This window comes from Lutra lutra, chromosome 7 (genome assembly GCF_902655055.1).
Source record: "Lutra lutra chromosome 7, mLutLut1.2, whole genome shotgun sequence".
NCBI lineage: Eukaryota > Metazoa > Chordata > Mammalia > Carnivora > Mustelidae > Lutra > Lutra lutra.
The window spans coordinates 62451213-62470388 of record NC_062284.1 but is presented as its reverse complement, the minus strand read 5'-3'; the positions used below and the strand labels follow the sequence as shown (position 1 = coordinate 62470388).

Genomic DNA, 19176 nt, shown 5'->3' with positions numbered 1-19176 from the left:
TGAATAAAGGGGTAAAGAGAGAGAGAGAGAAACCAAGAAACAGACTCGAAAATAGAGAACAAACTGGTGATTGCCCGACGGAAGCTTGGTGGGGGATGGGTAAAATAGATGATGGGGAGATTAAGGAGTGCACTTGTGATGAGCACTAGGTGTTGCGTGGAATTGTTGAACCACTGTATTTTACACCTGAAACCAGTATAACACTGTTAACTATACCAGAATAAAACTAATTTTTTAAAAAATGGTATGCTACTGGCACAACAAAGGCACATAGATCGATGGAACAGAGAAGAGAGCCCAGAAGTAAACGCACAATTATATGGTCAGTTAAGCTATGGCAAAGGAGGCAAGAATATACAATGGGGAAAACATAGTCTCCTCAGTAAGTGATATTGGGAAAAAAATTGGACAACTTGATATAAAAAAATGAAACTGGAGACTACCTATTAACACCATACACAAAAATAAAAATAGCATGATAAAAGACTCTAATGTGAGACCTAATACCGTAAAAATCCTAGAAGAGAACACAGGCAGTAATTTCTCTGACATCAGCCATAGCAGCATTTTTATAAATGTCTCCTGGCAAGTGAAACAAAAGCAGAAATAAACTATTGGGGGATGACATTAAAATAAAAAGCTTTCGCACAGTGAAGGAAATCATCAACAAAACAAAAAAGCAGTATACATTTGAATGGGAGATTTTATAATTCTTTGATTCTTTGAGATACATGAAATGGAAATAAGATTTTAAATGGATCAATTCTTGAAATTAAAAAAATTCCTATTGGTAGTGAATTTCTACTTTTTATAGTATTATATCATAAATAAATTACTAGTTTAAATAACTTAAAATAGGATGTAGCTTTTTTATGGTTTAATAATAACACATTTCACTTAAAAATTCAGTAGAAACCAAAAGCTGTTTAATGTGCTGAACAAATATGATGTATTCCTTTTGGCCCTGATGCTTTTCCTTATAGTACAGTATAAAAGATTCAAACTGTTTTTTCTTTCTCCTCTTTCTTTTTTTAAAAGATTTATTTATTAGGGGAAGAGAGAGAGTGTGTGAACTTGTTCACACATAGGGGGAGGGGCAGAGGGAGACAGAGAATCTCAAGCAGACTCCCCACTGAGCACAAGCTGAACACAGGGCTCCATCTTACAACCCTGAGATCATGACCTGAGCCAAAATCAAGAGTTGGAAGCTTAATGACTGAGCCACCCAGGTGTCCCAACACTGTATCTTCATCTACAGTTTGATATCTCACTACCATTTTAGAAAGTCTTAGCAAATTAAGTAGGGCATGAGATCGGGACTGTATAATATAAACTTCCTCAGATTTACTTAAATTTCTTAATTATGAAACACAACTTGGCTGTTATCAGTACTTTTAGCTTGCAGTATAGGTTTTTAGTTTTACTGTTGGAATAAAATTAGTTATTTCAGTTTAAGCAGCTAATTGATAAATGATCATATTTCTTCTAGCTTTTGACAGTTTGATTAATTTTTAGGTTCTTATTATGTCAGTATTTTATACTATAAGAACACTGCAGTACATCTCTATATTTCTGTTTAGGAAACCAGGTGTGTCAGGCCATGGAGTTTATGAACTGAAAGATGAATCATTGAAAGACTTCAACATGTACTTTTATCATTATTCCAAAACGCAGCATAGCAAGGTAGGAAAAGATATCCTCTTCAGTAAATAAGCCTTAAATCCTTTATGGTTCCTAACTCCACAGAAAGTTTCTTGGTTTTTCTGTAGTTTCATACTGATTCTCACCAATAGAGGCCATTTTCTCACCCAAGAAACTGAAATTGAATCAGTAATGTTGTCTAGTATACAGGGAACATTTAAATTTTTCTGATTTACTAGAAATAATCCTTTATCACTGTGTCATGGGGAGGAGGATTCAGTCAAGAATCCTGCAGTTGATTTGGTGTCATGTTTCTGTAGTCCCTTTTAATTTAGGGTAATCTTTTTGCCTTTTTTGTCTTTCATAATACTGCCATTTATCTGTAGAGTATAGGCTACTGATCTTTTAAAATACCCTACATTCTGGATATGCCTGATTGTATTCTCATGGTTAGATTTAAGTTAAACTTTTTGGGGCAAGAATATTACATAGGTAATAAATTGTTTCACATTAGTAGGCACATAATGTCTATTTGTCCCATTAAGGGGAATGTTAAGTTTGATCATTTAGGGTGATATTGAACTTGTCCTTATAAATATGAATGAATAATTTCTAGCCCATAGTATGATGCCCTGAATAAACAATAGGCATTAAAAGAGTATTGTAGACTGAAAGAATGGGGAGTAGAGTCTTGAGGAGGGATGTTACTCATCTGGTTTGCTTGGCTTTTCCTAGGATAGTCATTTTATTTCTTGCACAAGGTAACATTTTGAATACATACTTAGTATGTGTTTTGGTGGGCTCTTGGATCTTTCCTGCTTGCTTCAAAGTATCCCATTTGTTTCATGTTGCCAAACAATGTATTTAAAGTTGCTGGTTTATGTTTGTTTGTTTTTGATACGTAGGCAGAACATATGCAGAAAAAAAGGAGAAAACAAGAAAACAAAGATGAAGGTAAAAAGTGAGATTCTGGATTGACTCATTTTTTAAGATTTTATTTTATTTTTTTTATTTTGAGAGAGAGCGAGCAAGGGGTGGGGTCGAGGGGGAGGGAGAGAGACAAGCCAACTCCACTCTGAGTGCAGAACCCAATGCAGGGCTCAGTCTCACAGGCCTGAGATCATAACCTGAGCCAAAATCAAGAGTCAGATGCTGAACCTCCTAGGTCCCCAGAACAGACTACTTTTGACTATTTTCTGTGGCTTTTATATCAGCAAAGTATATGGTGTTTTTCATTTTTGTTTTTGTTGTTTTTTAAGGGTGGGCAACTAGTGGAAGTACAAAGAATCTGTTAATTCTTGTCCTCATATTAAGATATGACTTATACAATGGCAATAGAATCTTTTAATTTATAGCAAATAGAGTTTATTTTGGGTGACTGATATAGTGACTTATATTTCCCTTCACATCATTGTGTTCAGTGCTTTAAAGGTAACAAAAATCATGTGTTGTTTTGCATATAATATGTGATTTTGACATATGCAATTTAGCATGTAGGATAACCCAAATCAAAATTACTTGTTTGTCTCCTGCTGTCCATCTCCCATCACTATAGCGTTACCACCTCCACCACCTCCTGAATTCTGCCCTGCTTTCAGCAAAGTGGTTAACCTTCTCAACTGTGATATCATGATGTACATTCTCAGGACCATATTTGAGCGGGCAATTGACACAGATTCTAACTTGTGGACTGAAGGAATGCTTCAGATGGTATGTATACCTGAAATATTTTTTTCTGCTTCCAAAATTCTCTCTACATGATGGGGTTTGTGAGGAATCAGGAAGGAGAAGATCTTTGGTTCCAACTTTGTAACTTCAGTCAGAACCACACTAGAGCACCTGAGACCTAGGGGTCATTAAAAATAGTTTAGATTTGATGCAGACTTTCTTAGTCATACATTCTCATGTTTTTAGTATCCTTACTCTTGAGAACCATTTATATTGGAAAAAATGAATTAAAACCCTGCCCTGCTAATAATAAGTTGGTATATCCTTATTGCATCATAATTTCTATATTTCTTATTTTTACTTGTATTATGAGCAAATAATGATTAGAAGACAGACTTGAATCTTGGGTTATCCCACTTCCTATTTAGGAGCAAAGAATAATTTCTCCGTTGGTACGTGGGTATAATTATTTCATTAAGTTTTTATAGGAAGTAGCTCATTAAGTGGAAGTGGGTATTTTTTCTTGGTATTGTTATAGATAAATTAGTTAATAATGTCACCTTTGGTAGCTATAACTAGGTATTTATTTAACTTAATTTAATTTAATTAATTTAATTTAATTAGTTTTCTTTCTTCCTTGGCTGTTATTGGTCTGGAGGTTCTAAATGCTGGTCATACCATATGCGTATCTCAGTTTTTGTTATAACAGTGGTAAGTACATGACTAAAAATTTCAGGCCATGGAGATATATTTGAAATCAAAGGTTAAAATTTCTAGCCCTACCCCTGGTGTCCTACCTAGGAGATAACCACTGTTAAAGGTTTGTATCTTCTGGAAATCATTACACATTAGCATGTACTGCCCTGTTTCATTCTTGATAGATGATTGTTCTGTTGTATGGATATGTATAGTGCGTTTAACCTGTCTCCTGTTACTAGACATTTAGGTTGTTTCCAGGTCTCTGTACAGCACTAAAATGAATATCCTTGTACAAATATCTTTGCATACTTGAGTGTATCTGTCATACTGATTTCTAATACTAGGTCTGTATCTTTACATGTTGGATAAAGATCGTTGCTGGCCTTCAAAATATTATACCAGTTACTTTGCCATCACCAGTGTGGTGAAAAGTGCCTGTTCCCAGCACCTCAGCCAGCTCTGTATTTTACTAAACTCTAAAATTTTTGCCACTCTAATAGATGAAAACAGGATGGTCTGTTTTAGTTCACATTTCTTTAAATGAGGTTGGACATTTTCATATGTGTATCATTCACTTTTTGTGAACTGCTTTTTCATAACATTTGCCCCCTTTTATCTGTCAGATTGCTTATTTTTTACCTTCATTTAAAGTATATTTACCTGATGGAAGCACAGTTTTTATAGATCTTTTCATATTCCTCTTTCAGGCATTCATATTCTGGCATTGGGTTTACTAGAAGAAAAGCAACAGCTTCAAAAAGCTCCTGAAGAAGAAGTGACATTTGACTTTTACCATAAGGCTTCAAGTATGTTTTAATATTAATTTTCAGCATAGCTTCAGCTAATTACCAATTTGTAAGTGAAAGTTTAGCTCTTACGGAGTGTTAATCTACCAGTCCTTAAAAAATAGACAATCCTGAAATTAAGACTTTCCCTAGCATCTTTACTTCTTAACTCTTTTCAACAGTAAAATAGATTTTTAATCCCCTACTACAATCTTTTTACTCCTTAAACCCCCCTCCTTTTTTTGAGTAGGGATGCATACATCGATGATTTCTTACTTTCATTCTTTGTCTTTCTTCCTGTCAGAAAAGGATAGGTTTAGATTAGATTGTTTTTAAGATGTATTTTGATTTATTTATTAAATTAAGATAATTCATCAAAGCACATTCCAGGGACATTGATTACGAGACCAATAGGAAAAAGGTATCTCATATTTTGTTTCTAGACTATATTTTTTAGGTCCTTGAAGACATCATAGAACCTCTTCAGTTTATGACCATAAAAAGCCCCCACTTTCATATTTTTGGAAGCCTTGTTTCTCATTAACTATTTTTACTAGATAGTGAGCCAAGTGGAGGAAAAGGGAGAGTCAGATCATTAAAGGTAGCTTTGACTAGCAGTCCCAGTAGAAAATGTATTACAAGTTCTAAAATAATTCAAGTTTTTCAAGTTGTTTAATTCAGTACTGAGTACTTTATGTCATTGCATATTCTTCTGTTGAAAAATTAATGTAGTTAAGGGAGTGATTATGAACTTTGGTTATCAATGTGAATAACATAACACTAAAGATTATAATTATGACGATTTTTGTTTATGATTTTAACTTTTGTGTTCTAAAAAAGGATTGGGAAGTTCAGCCATGAATGCTCAGAATATACAAATGCTTTTGGAAAAACTCAAAGGAATTCCCCAGTTAGAAGGCCAGAAGGACATGATAACATGGATACTCCAGGTGAACTTGATAAATAAACTGTATCATATCTTGGTTTAAAGATTGAAGAATCCTCTGTCTGTAATGTTAAACCACTCTTCTCCAATTGTAAAGTCATTTACCACTGATTTCATGGTCACTCACATTTTTTCATGTTTTAGTGGAAGTTTTTTTTTTTTTAAACTAAGATTTATTCATTTGTTGTCATTATTCAGTAAGCATCTGTTACATGCCTGTTATGTGCCAGGGTCATTTCTGGACTCTGAACAGCACAGATAAGGTGCTTGCTATCATGGAGCATACACTAGTTGAGGTACAGGCAGTGCACAAGAAAAGGATAATTCAGTAGAGGATAGAGGGTAACTTCAGATGGGTAATCTGAAAGGCCCCTTTTGGGGCACTTGGGTGGCCAAATTAAGTTGGCTAAGCATCCATCTCTTGGTTTCAGCTCAGGTCACGATCTCAGGGTTGTAAGATCAAGCCCCTTGTCGGGGTCTGCACTCAAGTTGGAGTCCTGCTTGAGATTCTCTGTCCCTCTCCCTCCACTCCTCTGGCTAGTGCATGTTCTCTCTCTCTCTTGCAAATAAATAAATCTTAAAAAAAAAAAAAAAAATCCTCGTTAGGGGGATAACATTGAAACTGAATGACATGGAGCCAGACTTTAAAAAATCGGGAGCAGGCGCCTGGGTGGCTCAGTGGGTTAAGCCGCTGCCTTCGGCTCATGATCTCAGGGTCCTGGGATCAAGTCCCGCATCGGGCTCTCTGCTCAGCAGGGAGCCTGCTTCCCTCTCTCTCTCTCATCTCTGCCTGCCTCTCTGTCTACTTGTGATCTCTCACTGTCAAATAATAAATAAATCTTTAAAAAAAAATAAATAATAAAAATAATAAATAAATAAATAATCGGGAGCAGTATTCCACAAAAAGGAAACAGCACTGCAGAAGCTCTAGGTGGCCAGAAAGAAGGCCAGTATGACTGAAGCACAATGAGGGAGGGAGAGAAAGGTAGGCAGCAAGGTCACAGGAGCAGCCAAGAGCAAGATCATATAGAACCTGACAGGTGAGGGTAAAGTGGTGGATGTTATTTTTGAGGACAGTGGGAAACTAGTGAAGGATTTTAAGTGACATAATCTGGTCTCTACTTCTGTAAGATCACTGTGGCTCCTGTGGGTAAGCGGATTATAGGGGACAAGAGTAAAAGCAAGGAAACTAGTAGAATACTGCTGCAGAGGGGTGCCTGGGTGGCTCAGTGGTTAACCGTATGCCTTCAGCTCAGGTTGTGATTTCAGGGTCCTGGGACCAAGCCCCATGTCAGGCTTCCTGCTCTGTAAGGAATCTGCTTTTCCCTCTCCCTTTACCCTATCCCCTGCTTGTGCTCTCTCTCACTATCTCTCTCTCAAAAAAAAAAAAAAAAAAGTAATAAAATAAAATCTTGAAGGATGCCTGGGTGGTTCAGTCAGTTGAGCCGCTCAGGTCATGATCCCAGGGTCCTGGGATCAAGGCCCATATTGGGCTCCTTCCTTGGCAGGGAGCCTGCTTCTCTCTCTGCCTCCGCCTGCTTGTGGCTCTCTCTCTCTCTCTCTCTCTGACAAATAAATAAATAAATAAAATCTTAAAGGAAAATAAAATCTTAAAAGAAAGGAAAAAAAGAAAACTTGCAGAAATCCTGTTGAGAAATGAGCATGACCAAGACTCAGATGCAGATGGTGAGAAGCTGAACTGATTCAGGGGTAATTTGGTGGCAGAATGTATAGAATTTGCTGATAGATAATGGTGGAAAGGGTGAGGGAAATGAAGGAGCAAAAAATGACTCAAATTTAGAGCTTGAACTGTTGAGTGGAAGCTGCTGCCTTTGGGGAGGAGTGAATAAGGGGTAGGAGCCAAGGAATATTACCTTAATGGGAAACCCTCCACATGGAAATATGAAACCAAGATTATGGAGCTTCCCCTCGTTGTATTTAAAAAAAAGATTCTGATGTGGTAAGCAAGATAACTGTTTTGATAACTAGAATATGGAGTGATTATTTTCCATATTCATATCAATTGGAGGTCTTTGTACTGATTTGTACTTCAAGAAGTCAGCTTTTTTTTTTGTAACTAGAGATACTCCTTAAACATGCTTGATATAAATAATGATATTATTAAGGTATTCTCTGGGAGTAAATTCACAAGTATTTAGTATTTGTGTTAAATTTGCCAATATAATCATTTTAAAAATATAAAAATCAAAACATAAGTATTCAACTCTTATTAAGAAAATAAATTAGGGGGAGGGGCCCTGGGTGGCTCAGTGGGTTAAGCGCGCTGCCTTCGGCTCAGGTCATGAGCTCAGGGTCCTGGGATCGAGCCCCGCGTCGGGGCTCGCTGCTCAACGGGGAGCCTGCCTTCCTCCTCTCTCTCTGCCTGCCTCTCTGCCTACTTGTGATTTCTCTCTGTCAGATAAATAATAAAATCTTAAAAAAAAAAAAAAGAAAAGAAATTAGGGGGGCATCTGGGGGCTCAGTGTGTTCAGCGTCTGCCTTTAGCTCAGGTCATGATCCCAGGGTGCTGGGATCGAGCCCCGCATTGGGCTCCTTGCTTGGTGGGGAGCCTGCTTCTCCCTCTCCCTCTGCCTGCTGCTCCCCTTGCTTGTGCTCTCTCTCACTCTCTCTCTGTGTCAAATGAATAAATAAAATCTTTTAAAAAAAAAATAAAGGTGCCATGGGGCGCCTGGGTGGCTCAGTGGGTTAAAGCCTCTGCCTTCGGCTCGGTGACGATCCCAGGGTCCTGGGATCGAGCCCCGCGTCGGGCTCTCTGCTCGGCAGGGAGCCTGCTTCCCTTCCTCTCTCTGCCTACCTCTCTGCCTACCTGTGATCTCTGTCTGTCAAATAAATAAATAAAATCTAAAAAAAAATAAAATAAAAAAAATAAAGGTGCCAGGGGGACACCTGGGTAGCTTAGTTGGTTAAGTGTCTGCCTTTGGCTCAGGTCCTGATCCTGGGGCCCTGGAATCGAGCCCCAAGTCGGGATCCCTGCTCAGCATGGAATTTCCTTCTCCCTCTCCTCCTGCCCCCAGCTTGTGTGTGCTCTCTCACTCTCTCTCTCTCAAATAATGAAATCTAGAAAAGAAAAGAAATCGGAGCACCTGGGTATCTCAGTCAGTTCAACTCTTGATTTCAGCTCAGGTCTTGATCTCAGGGTTGTGAGTTCAAGCCCCACCTTGGCCTCCACAGTGGGCATGGAGCCTATTTAAAAGAAAAAAAAAAAAAAGGAAAAAAATTGAACTACATTTAGTTCAACATTTATATCTGTAAATACAATGTTATCTATTGGAGATCCATTCCCAAAATTTATTTTCTTTTAGAACACCAAAGTTTGGGGTGCCTGGGTGGCTCGGTTGAGCAACTGCCTTCGGCTCGGGGTCATGATTCTGGAGTCCCGGGACTGAGTCCCATATTGGGCTCCCTGCTCAGTGGGGGGTCTGATTCTCCCTCTGACCTCCCCCTCTCATGCTTACTCTCTCATTCTCTCTCTCTCAAATAAATAAATAAAATCTTTAAAAAAAGAATACCAAAGTTCATTATCAAGATATACAAAAAGTACAAATATCAGTTCTTATAATCATTGCATATTTTCCCCAAATGTTTAATATAAAGTTGTGTTGTAAGATCCTTGTGGGAGGTTTTTATGCATGAGAATGAGACTCCAAAATATAAACAAGTTTTGGGGAGGTACTATCCTATTGCTGAAACTTTGATTTTTGTTAAAAAGAATGAGACTCATCTATATAAGCTATTGTGGAAGTATCTACAGATAATTGTTTAAGTGAAAAAGAGATAGGAAATGGTATATATGATAGGGTTGCTTTTGATGAGAATATATGTAAATATAAAGAAATATATATTCTGATAATGTTTTTTCTGGCAAAAGGAGAGGGGGAGAGAGAATCTTAAGCAGGCTCCACACCCAGAGTGGAGCCCCACACAGGGCTCGCTCTCATGACCCTGAGATCATGAACTGAGAAATCAAGAGTTGGATGCTTAACTGACTGAGCCACCCAGGTGCCCCCTAATAATCTTAATTTTGGGGACAGCAACTGGCATCAGGAAAAGAGGATTTCACTTTCCATTTCGTATTTTTGTCTTTATATATCTTTGTACTAAAAATGTTATTTTAAATTAAAGAGAAATTTTTTCTCCTGACAAAAGTATAGATATGCTCATACCTGCAGATGAAATCAGCAGGTATGCAGCCTCCTCCTTGGCTATATTGCTCATCAACTGGGGGAGGTTTGGCAGAGTCAGGAGTCACTTTTTATATGCTTGAAATATTTATATAACTGTTTACATGTGTAACTATTTGTGTGTATGTATGTCAAATTTAAGTCTAAGACATTTGTGACATATGACTAAATCAAATTAGTGAGTTTTTCTGGTTTCTGGTCAGTCTAACCAAATCTTTTAACCTTTCATCTGTTTGTCATAGATGTTTGACACAGTGAAGCGATTAAGAGAAAAATCTTGTTTAATTGTGGCAACTACATCAGGATCAGAATCTATTAAGAATGATGAGGTAATAACATTATAATGATGGTGATCTTCTTCTCTGCCTTTGAACTTCACTGGTGTAAGAGAGCTGCTGCTTTTTTGTTAGAAGGAACCTATAGTTTATGAGATGTCCATCTTCTTTTGCTTGTGTTTCTATATTACAGAGATTAATGGTATTTGACATACAGTTGTCCAATATAAAATATGTATTTTATAAAAGCAGAGGAAATTGATGTACAATGGAGCTCTGTTGGAAATACCATATTTTGTTAATTTTTAAAATATTTTAATATCTGAAATTGGGGCATAGCCTATAATTAATGACTTATAATTTTTTTTTAATTTCTTTCCAGCATAACAGTATTCCCTGTTTTTGCACCACACCCAGTGCTCCATGCAATACATGCCCTCCCCAATACCCACCATCTGGTTCCCCCAACCTCTCACCCCCCGCCCCTTCAAAACCCTCAGGTTGTTTTTCAGAGTCCATAGTCTCTCATGGTTCACCTCCCCTTCCAATTTCCCTCAACTCCCTTCTCCTCTCCATCTCCCCATGTGTCCCCCATGTTATTTGTTATGCTCCACAAATAAGTGAAACCATATGATAATTGACTCTCTCTGCTTGACTTATTTCACTCAGCATAATCTCTTCCAGTCCCGAATGTCTTATAATTTAATCAGCAGCATTCTTTTCTTAGCGCAACATAGGATAATGGTAGATCTTAGATTTAATGAAGTCCAGTAATATTTACGTTACAAAATACTGTAATATAACAAATCAAGTTTTGTTGATTCTAATCTTAAAATTATGAAAATACTACTACTTGTGATTTTTTTATTACTTGTGATTTTTAACTATCCCTCCTAAAAGAAAAACACTGGACTTAAGTTAGATAGAAACAATAAAAAGACACCATACATCTCAGTAATATGTTTAAGTTCTCAGTTTTAGCACTGCATCTAGCAGTAAGTGTTAGGTTTCTAGTAGTAACTGTTAGATATCATCAAGTTGGGTAAAATTGATTAAATGTCATTGATTGAATGATTGAGTTATGATTTAAAAATTTTTTCTTCTAACTTTATTTCTTAATCTACCTGCATTGAGTATAAAAGACAATTTATTAGATATTCAAAGTACTTGTGCCTTTTACATTGAATTATTGAAATAACCAGAAGAGTAATTAGTTGTGTGATATTTGGAGCCTGCATGCTCGTTTTGAGACATCAGATTGCATCTAGTCTTAAGTGGTAATCAAATTTCATCAGATTTTAACTCTAGGGAATTTTTCCTGATTGAACAATATATGTAAATTTCAACAAGGGATCTTACCTAATTTTTTGTGATTTCTTAATACCAGATTACTCATGATAAAGAAAAAGCAGAAAGGAAAAGAAAAGCTGAAGCTGCTAGACTGCACCGCCAGAAGATTATGGCTCAGATGTCTGCCTTACAGAAAAACTTCATTGAAACTCATAAACTCATGTATGACAGCACCTCGGAAATGTCTGGGAAAGAAGACTCCATTATGGAGGAAGAGAGGTAAAACCAAGCAAAACTAGAAATTAGCAACTCAGTTTTGTGGAGGGAAAATGACATATTCATTTTAAATAAAATTTTTCCAAAATACATTTTATAATAGGAGAAATTACATTATTTTTAAACTAGGAAAGGTACAGTGAAAGCTCTTAAGGTACCTAATGAATGTAAATTTATGTTCATAAGGAGTTCAAGTGCATAGTAGTTTGGTGGGAGGCTTTATGCACAAAAAGATACAAAAATGGGAATGGCAAAAATTGAGATCAACTTCTGTTATCTTGTATGCACAGGCTCTTTTTTTTTAATGTTAAAATGTAGGTACTAATTGTACTTTTTGTTTCTTTGAACTTATAAATTTTCTTTTATATTAACATATATGTTGCAGAATATATTACATAATGCACAGACCCTTAGATGCACATTTATGTATCAGTTCAAATATTTCACATCTTTTTTATGATACCTGCTAAAAATGACTGTGGTTATTACAAATTGAAAAAAAAATTCTTCACTTGAAAAAGGTGGTTTATGTTCATTTTTTTTTCTTAAAGAGAAAGAAGACAATGACCATAGTTGTGGTCATGGATAGCACAGTAGAAAATGGGAATCAGTAAGTCTGGTGTTCTGGGTCTCACTGTGGTATGCTTTTGGGGAAATCAGTTATCCTGCTGAGGGTCACGCTTTGTGGGAGGTTACATAGATATACTGAGAAAAGGAGACAAAATAAGGGTACTTTTAAAAGCATTCCAATTTAAAATATTATAAATACCTCCTATGCTTATTTTTAAAAACAAGCTTCCATTGCTCTTTAAACAATGTGTGTTGTAGATAGTTTTAGGAAATTCTCCCTTTGCAATAACAGTAGTAACATTATCCATAATGCATCTGTAGTCCTGAAGTTGAATATGCTAACAAGGACCCTAAGGATGAAGACTGTATATTTTAAAGATTTAAAAAAGATATGAAGGTAAAGGTATCCTTGGGTGATGATAGTAATAAAACTAGAAATTAATGCAAAACTTAAACAATTAACAAGTTCCAGCCCTCTAGATATTGCATATTAGCAACATACTGGTTAGAAAGTAATGAAAAAATTATGAGCAACTATACACCAGCAAATTTGACAATCTGGAAGAAATGGATGCATTCCTAGAGACATATAAATTACCAAAACTGAACCAGGAAGAAATAGAAAACCTGAACAGACCCATAACCATTAAGGAGATTGAAGCAGTCATCAAAAATCTCCCAACAGAGAAGATATTTGCAAACGACATATCACATAAAGGGCTAGTATCCAAAATCTGTAAAGAACTTAGCAAACTCAACACCCAAAGAACAAATAATCCAATCAAGAAATGGGCAGAAGACATGAACAGACATTTCTACAAAGAAGACATCCAGATGGCCAACAGACACATGAAAAAGTGCTCCATATCACTCGGCATCAGGGAAATACAAATCAAAACCACAATGAGATATCACCTCACACCAGTCAGAATGGCTAAAATTAACAAGTCAGGAAATGACAGATGCTGGCGAGGATGCGGAGAAAGGGGAACCCTCCTACACTGTTGGTGGGAATGCAAGCTGGTGCAACCACTCTGGAAAACAGCATGGAGGTTCCTCAAAATGTTGAAAATAGAACTACCCTATGACCCAGCAATTGCACTGCTGGGTATTTACCCTAAAGATACAAACGTAGTGATCCGAAGGGGCACGTGCACCTGAATGTTTATAGCAGCAATGTCTACGATAGCCAAACTATGGAAAGAACCTAGATGTCCATCAACAGATGACTGGATAAAGAGGAAGTGGTATATATACACAATGGAATACTATGCAGCCATCAAAAGAAATGAAATCTTGCCATTTGTGATGACGTGGATGGAACTAGAGGGGATCATGCTTAGCGAAATAAGTCAATCGGAGAAAGACAACTATCATATGATCTCCCTGATGTGAGGGAGAGGAGATGCAACATGGGGGGTTAAGGGGGTAGGAGAAGAGTAAATGAAACACGATGGGATTGGGAGGGAGACAAACCATAAGTGACTCTTAATCTCACAAAACAGAGGGTTGATGGGGGGAGGGGGGTTGGGAGAGGTGGGGTGGGGTTATGGACATTGGGGAGGGTATGTGCTATGGTGAGTGCTGTGAAGTGTGTAAACCTGGCGATTCACAGACCTGTACCCCTGGGGATAAAAATATATGTTTATAAAACATAAAATAAATAATTATTTAAAAAAAAAAAATCTCCCAACAAAAAGAGCCCAGAGCCAGATGGTTTCCCAGGGGAATTCTACCAAACATTATTCTTATTTTTTTTAAAGATTTTATTTATTTATTTGACAGAGAGAGAGAGATCACAAGTAGGCAGAGAGGCAGGCTGAGAGAGAGGAAGGAAGCAGGCTCCCTGCCGAGCAGAGAGCCCGATGCGGGTCTCGATCCTAGGACCCTGGGATCATGACCTGAGCTGAAGGCAGAGGCTTTAAACCACTGAGCCACCCAGCACCCTCTACCAAACATTTAAAGAAGAATTAATACCTATTCTTCTGAAACTGTTCCAAAAAATAGAAATGGAAGGAAAACTTCCAAACTCATTTTATGAGGCCAGCATTGCCTTGTTCCCAAAACCAGACAAAGACCCCATCAAAAAAAGAAAATTACAGACCAATATCCTTGAGAACACAGATGCAAAAATTCTCACCAAAATACTAGCCAATAGGATCCAACAGTACATTAAAAGGATTATTCCCCATGACCACGTGGGATTTATTCCTGGGCTGCAAATTTGGTTCAACACCCACAAATCAATCGATGTGATACAATACATTAATAAAAGAAAGAACAAGAACCATATGATACTCCGAATAGATGCTGAAAAAGCATTTGACAAAGTACAGCATCCTTTCTTGATCAAAACTCTTCAAAGTGTAGGGATAGAGGGCACATACCTCAATATCATCAAACCCATCCTTGAAAAACCCACAGCAAATATCATTCTCAGCGGGGAAAAACTGAGAGCTTTTCTGCTAAGATCAGGAACATGGCCCGGATGTCCACTACCACTGCTATTCAACATAGTACTACAAGTCCTAGCCTCAGCAATCAGACAACAAAGAGAAATTAAAGGCATTCAAATCAGCAAAGAAGAAGTCAAACTCTCACTCTTTGCAGATGCTATGATATTTTATGTGGAAAACCCAAAAGACTCCACTCCAAAACTGCTAGAACTTGTACAGGAATTCTGTAAAGTGTCAGGATATAAAATCAATGCACAGAAATCAGTTGGATTTCTACACACCAACAACAAGACAGAAGAAAGAGAAATTAAGGAGTCAATCCCATTTTGCCCAAAACCGTAAGATAGCTAGGAATAAACCTAACCAAGGAGGCAAAGAATCTGTACTCAGAAAACTATAAAGTACTCATGAAAGAAATTGAGAAAGACACAAAGAAATGGAAAAATGTTCCATGCTCATGGATTGAAAGAACAAATATTGTGAAAATGTCTATGCCATCTAAAGCAATCTACACATTTAATGCAATCCCTATCAAAATACCATCCATTTTTTTTTAAAAGAAATGGAACAAATAATCCTAAAATTTATATGGAACCAGAAAAGACCCCAAATAGCCAGAGGAATGTTGAAAAGGAAAGCCAAAGTTGGTGGCATCACAATTCCAGACTTCAAGTTCTGTTACAATTGTAATCATCAAGATAGTATGGTACTGGCACAAAAACAGATCCATAGAACAGTGGAACAGAATAGAGAGCCCAGAAATAGACCCTCAACTGTATGGTCAAATAATCTTCGACAAAGCAGGAAACAATGTCCAGTGGAAAAAAGACAGTCTCTTCAACAAATGGTGTTGGGAAAATTGGGCAGCCACATGCAGAAGAATGAAACTGGACCATTTCCTTACACCACACACAAAAATAGACTCAAAATGGATGAAAGGAATCCATCAAAATCCTTGAGGAGAGCACAGGCAGCAACCGCTTCAACCTCAACCACAGCAACTTCTTCCTAGAAACATTTCCAAAGGCAAGGAAGCAAGGGCAAAAATGAACTCTTGGGACTTAAGAACAAATGCTTTTGCACAGCAAAGAAAACAGTCAATAAAACCAAAAGACAACTAACAGAACGGGAAGATATTTGCAAATGACAGATCAGATAAAGGGCTAGTCTCCAAAATCAATAAAGAACTTATCAAACTCAACATCCAAAGAACAAATAATCCAGTCAAGAAATAGGCAGAAGACATGAACAGACATTTCTGCAAAGAAGACATCCAGATGGCCAACAGACACATGAAAAAGTGCTCATCATCACTCGGCATCAGGGAAATATAAATCAAAACCACAGTGAGATACCACCTCACACCAGTCAGAATGGCTAAAATTAACAAGTCAGGATACAACAGATGTTGGAGAGGATGCGGAGAAAGGGGTACCCTCCTACATTTTTGGTGGGAATGCAAGCTGATACAGGCATTCTAGAAAACAGCATGGAGGTTCCTCAAAAAGTTGAAAATAGAGCTACCCTACAACCCAGCAATCGCACTACTGGGTATTTACCCTAAAGCTACAAGTATAGTGATTTGAAGGGGCATGTGCACCTGAATGTTTATAGCAGCAATGTCCACAATAGCCAAACTATGGAAAGAACCTAGATGTCCATCAACAGGTGAATGGATAAAGAAGATGTGGTATATATACACAATGGAATACTATGCAACCATCAATAGAAATGAAATCTTGCCTTTTGAAACGACGTGGATGGAACTAGAGGGTATTGTGCTGACCAAAATAAGTCAATCAGAGGAAGATAATTATCATAGGATATCCCTGATATGAGGAATTTGAGAGGCAGAGTGGGAGTTTTGGGGGGTAGGGAAAGAAAAAATGAAACAAGATGGGATTGGGATGGAGACAAACCATAAGAGACTCTTAATCTCACAAAACAAACTGAGGGTTGCTGGAGGGAGTGTGGGTATGGAGGGGGTGGTTGGGTTATGGACATTGGGGAGGGTATGTGATATGGTGAATGCTGTGAAGTGTGTAAGCCTGACGATTCACAGACCTGTACTCCTAAAGCAAATAATACATTATATGTTAATAAAAATAGCTAATAAAAAAAGTAGTGAAAGAGATTACCATATATTTATCCAAATAAGAGGATATAAGCAAATATGTGCTCAGAGTTAATTAATGGCCTTAATACTTTTATTATTTATTTTTTATTATTGATTGATTGCATACGTAAAATTATTATGTTCTCATTGAAAACAATTCCAATAAAATATTAAATTCCCTTTGACCATCCTTTACATAAGTCTTTCTGCACAGATAATCACTGTTAATAAGTAACTTGTATTCTAAACTTACTTCTGTGCATTTATTTATGTGCACTTAAGTGATTTTGTTTTGTGTTTTTTAGTAGTTTATTTTACCTTGACTTTTGTTCTACAGATTGGTTTTTTACTCAGTGTCTTATAAATCTTCTCATGTTACTGTTTATAGATCTGTGGTATAGATACTACATGATTCTTTATGTCTACTTCATTATAGTCCCTAGTGCGTATATATAATATTTTATTTATCAGACTTTGGGTGTTTAAGTTGATTTTCCCTTATTTTCCAGTTTTCCCTTGTTATAAACAATGTGTCAGAACATATTTTTATATTTGCCTTCTTGTACAGTTGTATTAAGTACTTCTCAAGGGTGGAATTAATATGTGAAAGGTCTGAGTCATAATTATTTGAAATTTTGATATTGCCACAATGTCCTACAGAGTGGTTTTACCAGTTCCTATTCCCAACAGTGTTTGAGAGTTCCTATTTCCTTCATTTTTACCAATACTTACTATTATTGGTACTTGAAAAAATTGGATACTATCAACATTATAAATCTGTGCCTGTCGGAATTTCCCTGATTACTAGTTAGTACTAGGTTGAGCATCTTTTCATAATTGTTCACTAGTCTGTTGTGTTTTGTTTTCTGGGAATTACCTGTCGCTATCCTTTGCACATCTCTGTTGGGTACTTTGCTTTTGTTTTATTATTGATCTTTAGAAGTCCTTTAAAATTATGGGTACTAAACTTTGTTGCATGTTTCCCATATTTTGTCCCTAATTCTTTAGCACTGATTATGAAGTTTAGCTATAGAGAAGTTTTCAGTGTTAGTAAGGACAGATTTATCAGTCTTTTAGAGTTTTAATTTTTTGTATCTTAAAAGGCTTTCTCAGTTCCAAAGTCACAAATGCATTCTCTTACAATTTTTAAAATAAAATTTTAATTACACAGTTATATTGATACATTTTCCTTTTAAAAATCAAATGTTAGGGGCACCTGTGTGGCTCAGTGGGTTAAAGCCTCTGCCTTCTGCTCAGGTTCGAGCCCCACATTGGGTTCTGCTCAGCAGGGAGCCTGCTTCCCCCTCTCTCTCTGCCTGCCTCTCTGCCTACTTATGAACTGTGTCTGTCAAATAAATAAATAAAATCTTAAAAAAAAAATCAAATGTTAGACATGAAACTTAAAGTTCTGTTTGAGTACTGGCCTAAATCCAGTACTCCTTTCTGCCCTTCCTCAGAAGATATTCTGGTCATAAGTTTTATGTTTGTCCTGTCAGAATGGCTATTATGCTATTACATACAAATATATGGAACTATAGAAATTATATAGTATCATTCAGTCTTTTTGTTTTATTTGCAATAAGTGGTATTGTGTATGTGTCATTGTGCAAATTGGCATTTTCACTTGGAAATCTATGCAGTATGTTCTTACATACAAAACGAGCATAGTGTTCCTCAGTCTTGGCATTTGGGCAACAGTTCTTCTTCATGCTCCATGAATTGCAGGACAGTTAGTATCTCCAGCTCCTCATCCACTCATTCCAGTACTGTCTCCCAGTCCTTATGATAACCAAGAAAATAAACCTTGCCCCACATCTTGCTGAACACCTCCTATGAGGTTGTAGCACACGTAGCTTTGTAAACTGCACCTTTTAAAAACTACATAATATTCTGTATGATATAATTGCATTTACATTGATAATGAACATTACATTACATTACATTGATGATGAACATTTAAGTTATTCCCAGTTTGTCGAACGATTTCTGACATTTCGGGGAGCTTCTTGCTCAGGTAATGCAGAGCATGGCTTATGAAGTCAGATCATGTGGGTTAAATCCTGGCTTTGCTATTCATAGTGATGAGTCATTAGGTAAGTCTCTTACTGTCTCTAGGCCTCAGTTTCTTCATCTTAACAATGGAAGGTAATATTAGGACCTACTTCATAGGATTGTTGGAAAGATTAAATGAGTTAACGTAATGTAAAGTATTTGAAATAGTGCCTCACATCGTAATTAGTGATTTATAAATA

At 36.9% G+C, this 19176-nt stretch overlaps 1 protein-coding gene across 1 annotated transcript in view; it reads left to right on the top strand.

Moving 5' to 3' along the window:
- The window catches only part of UBR1 (ubiquitin protein ligase E3 component n-recognin 1), a 149723-nt gene that overhangs the window by 82493 nt on the left and 48054 nt on the right, over positions 1–19176 (top strand). The window contains exons 23-29 of the mRNA XM_047739193.1: positions 1581–1683; positions 2547–2595; positions 3197–3355; positions 4716–4814; positions 5634–5743; positions 10184–10270; positions 11604–11785. Coding sequence (XP_047595149.1) covers positions 1581–1683; positions 2547–2595; positions 3197–3355; positions 4716–4814; positions 5634–5743; positions 10184–10270; positions 11604–11785 — 789 coding nt within the window. The remainder of the gene's footprint in view (positions 1–1580; positions 1684–2546; positions 2596–3196; positions 3356–4715; positions 4815–5633; positions 5744–10183; positions 10271–11603; positions 11786–19176) is intronic.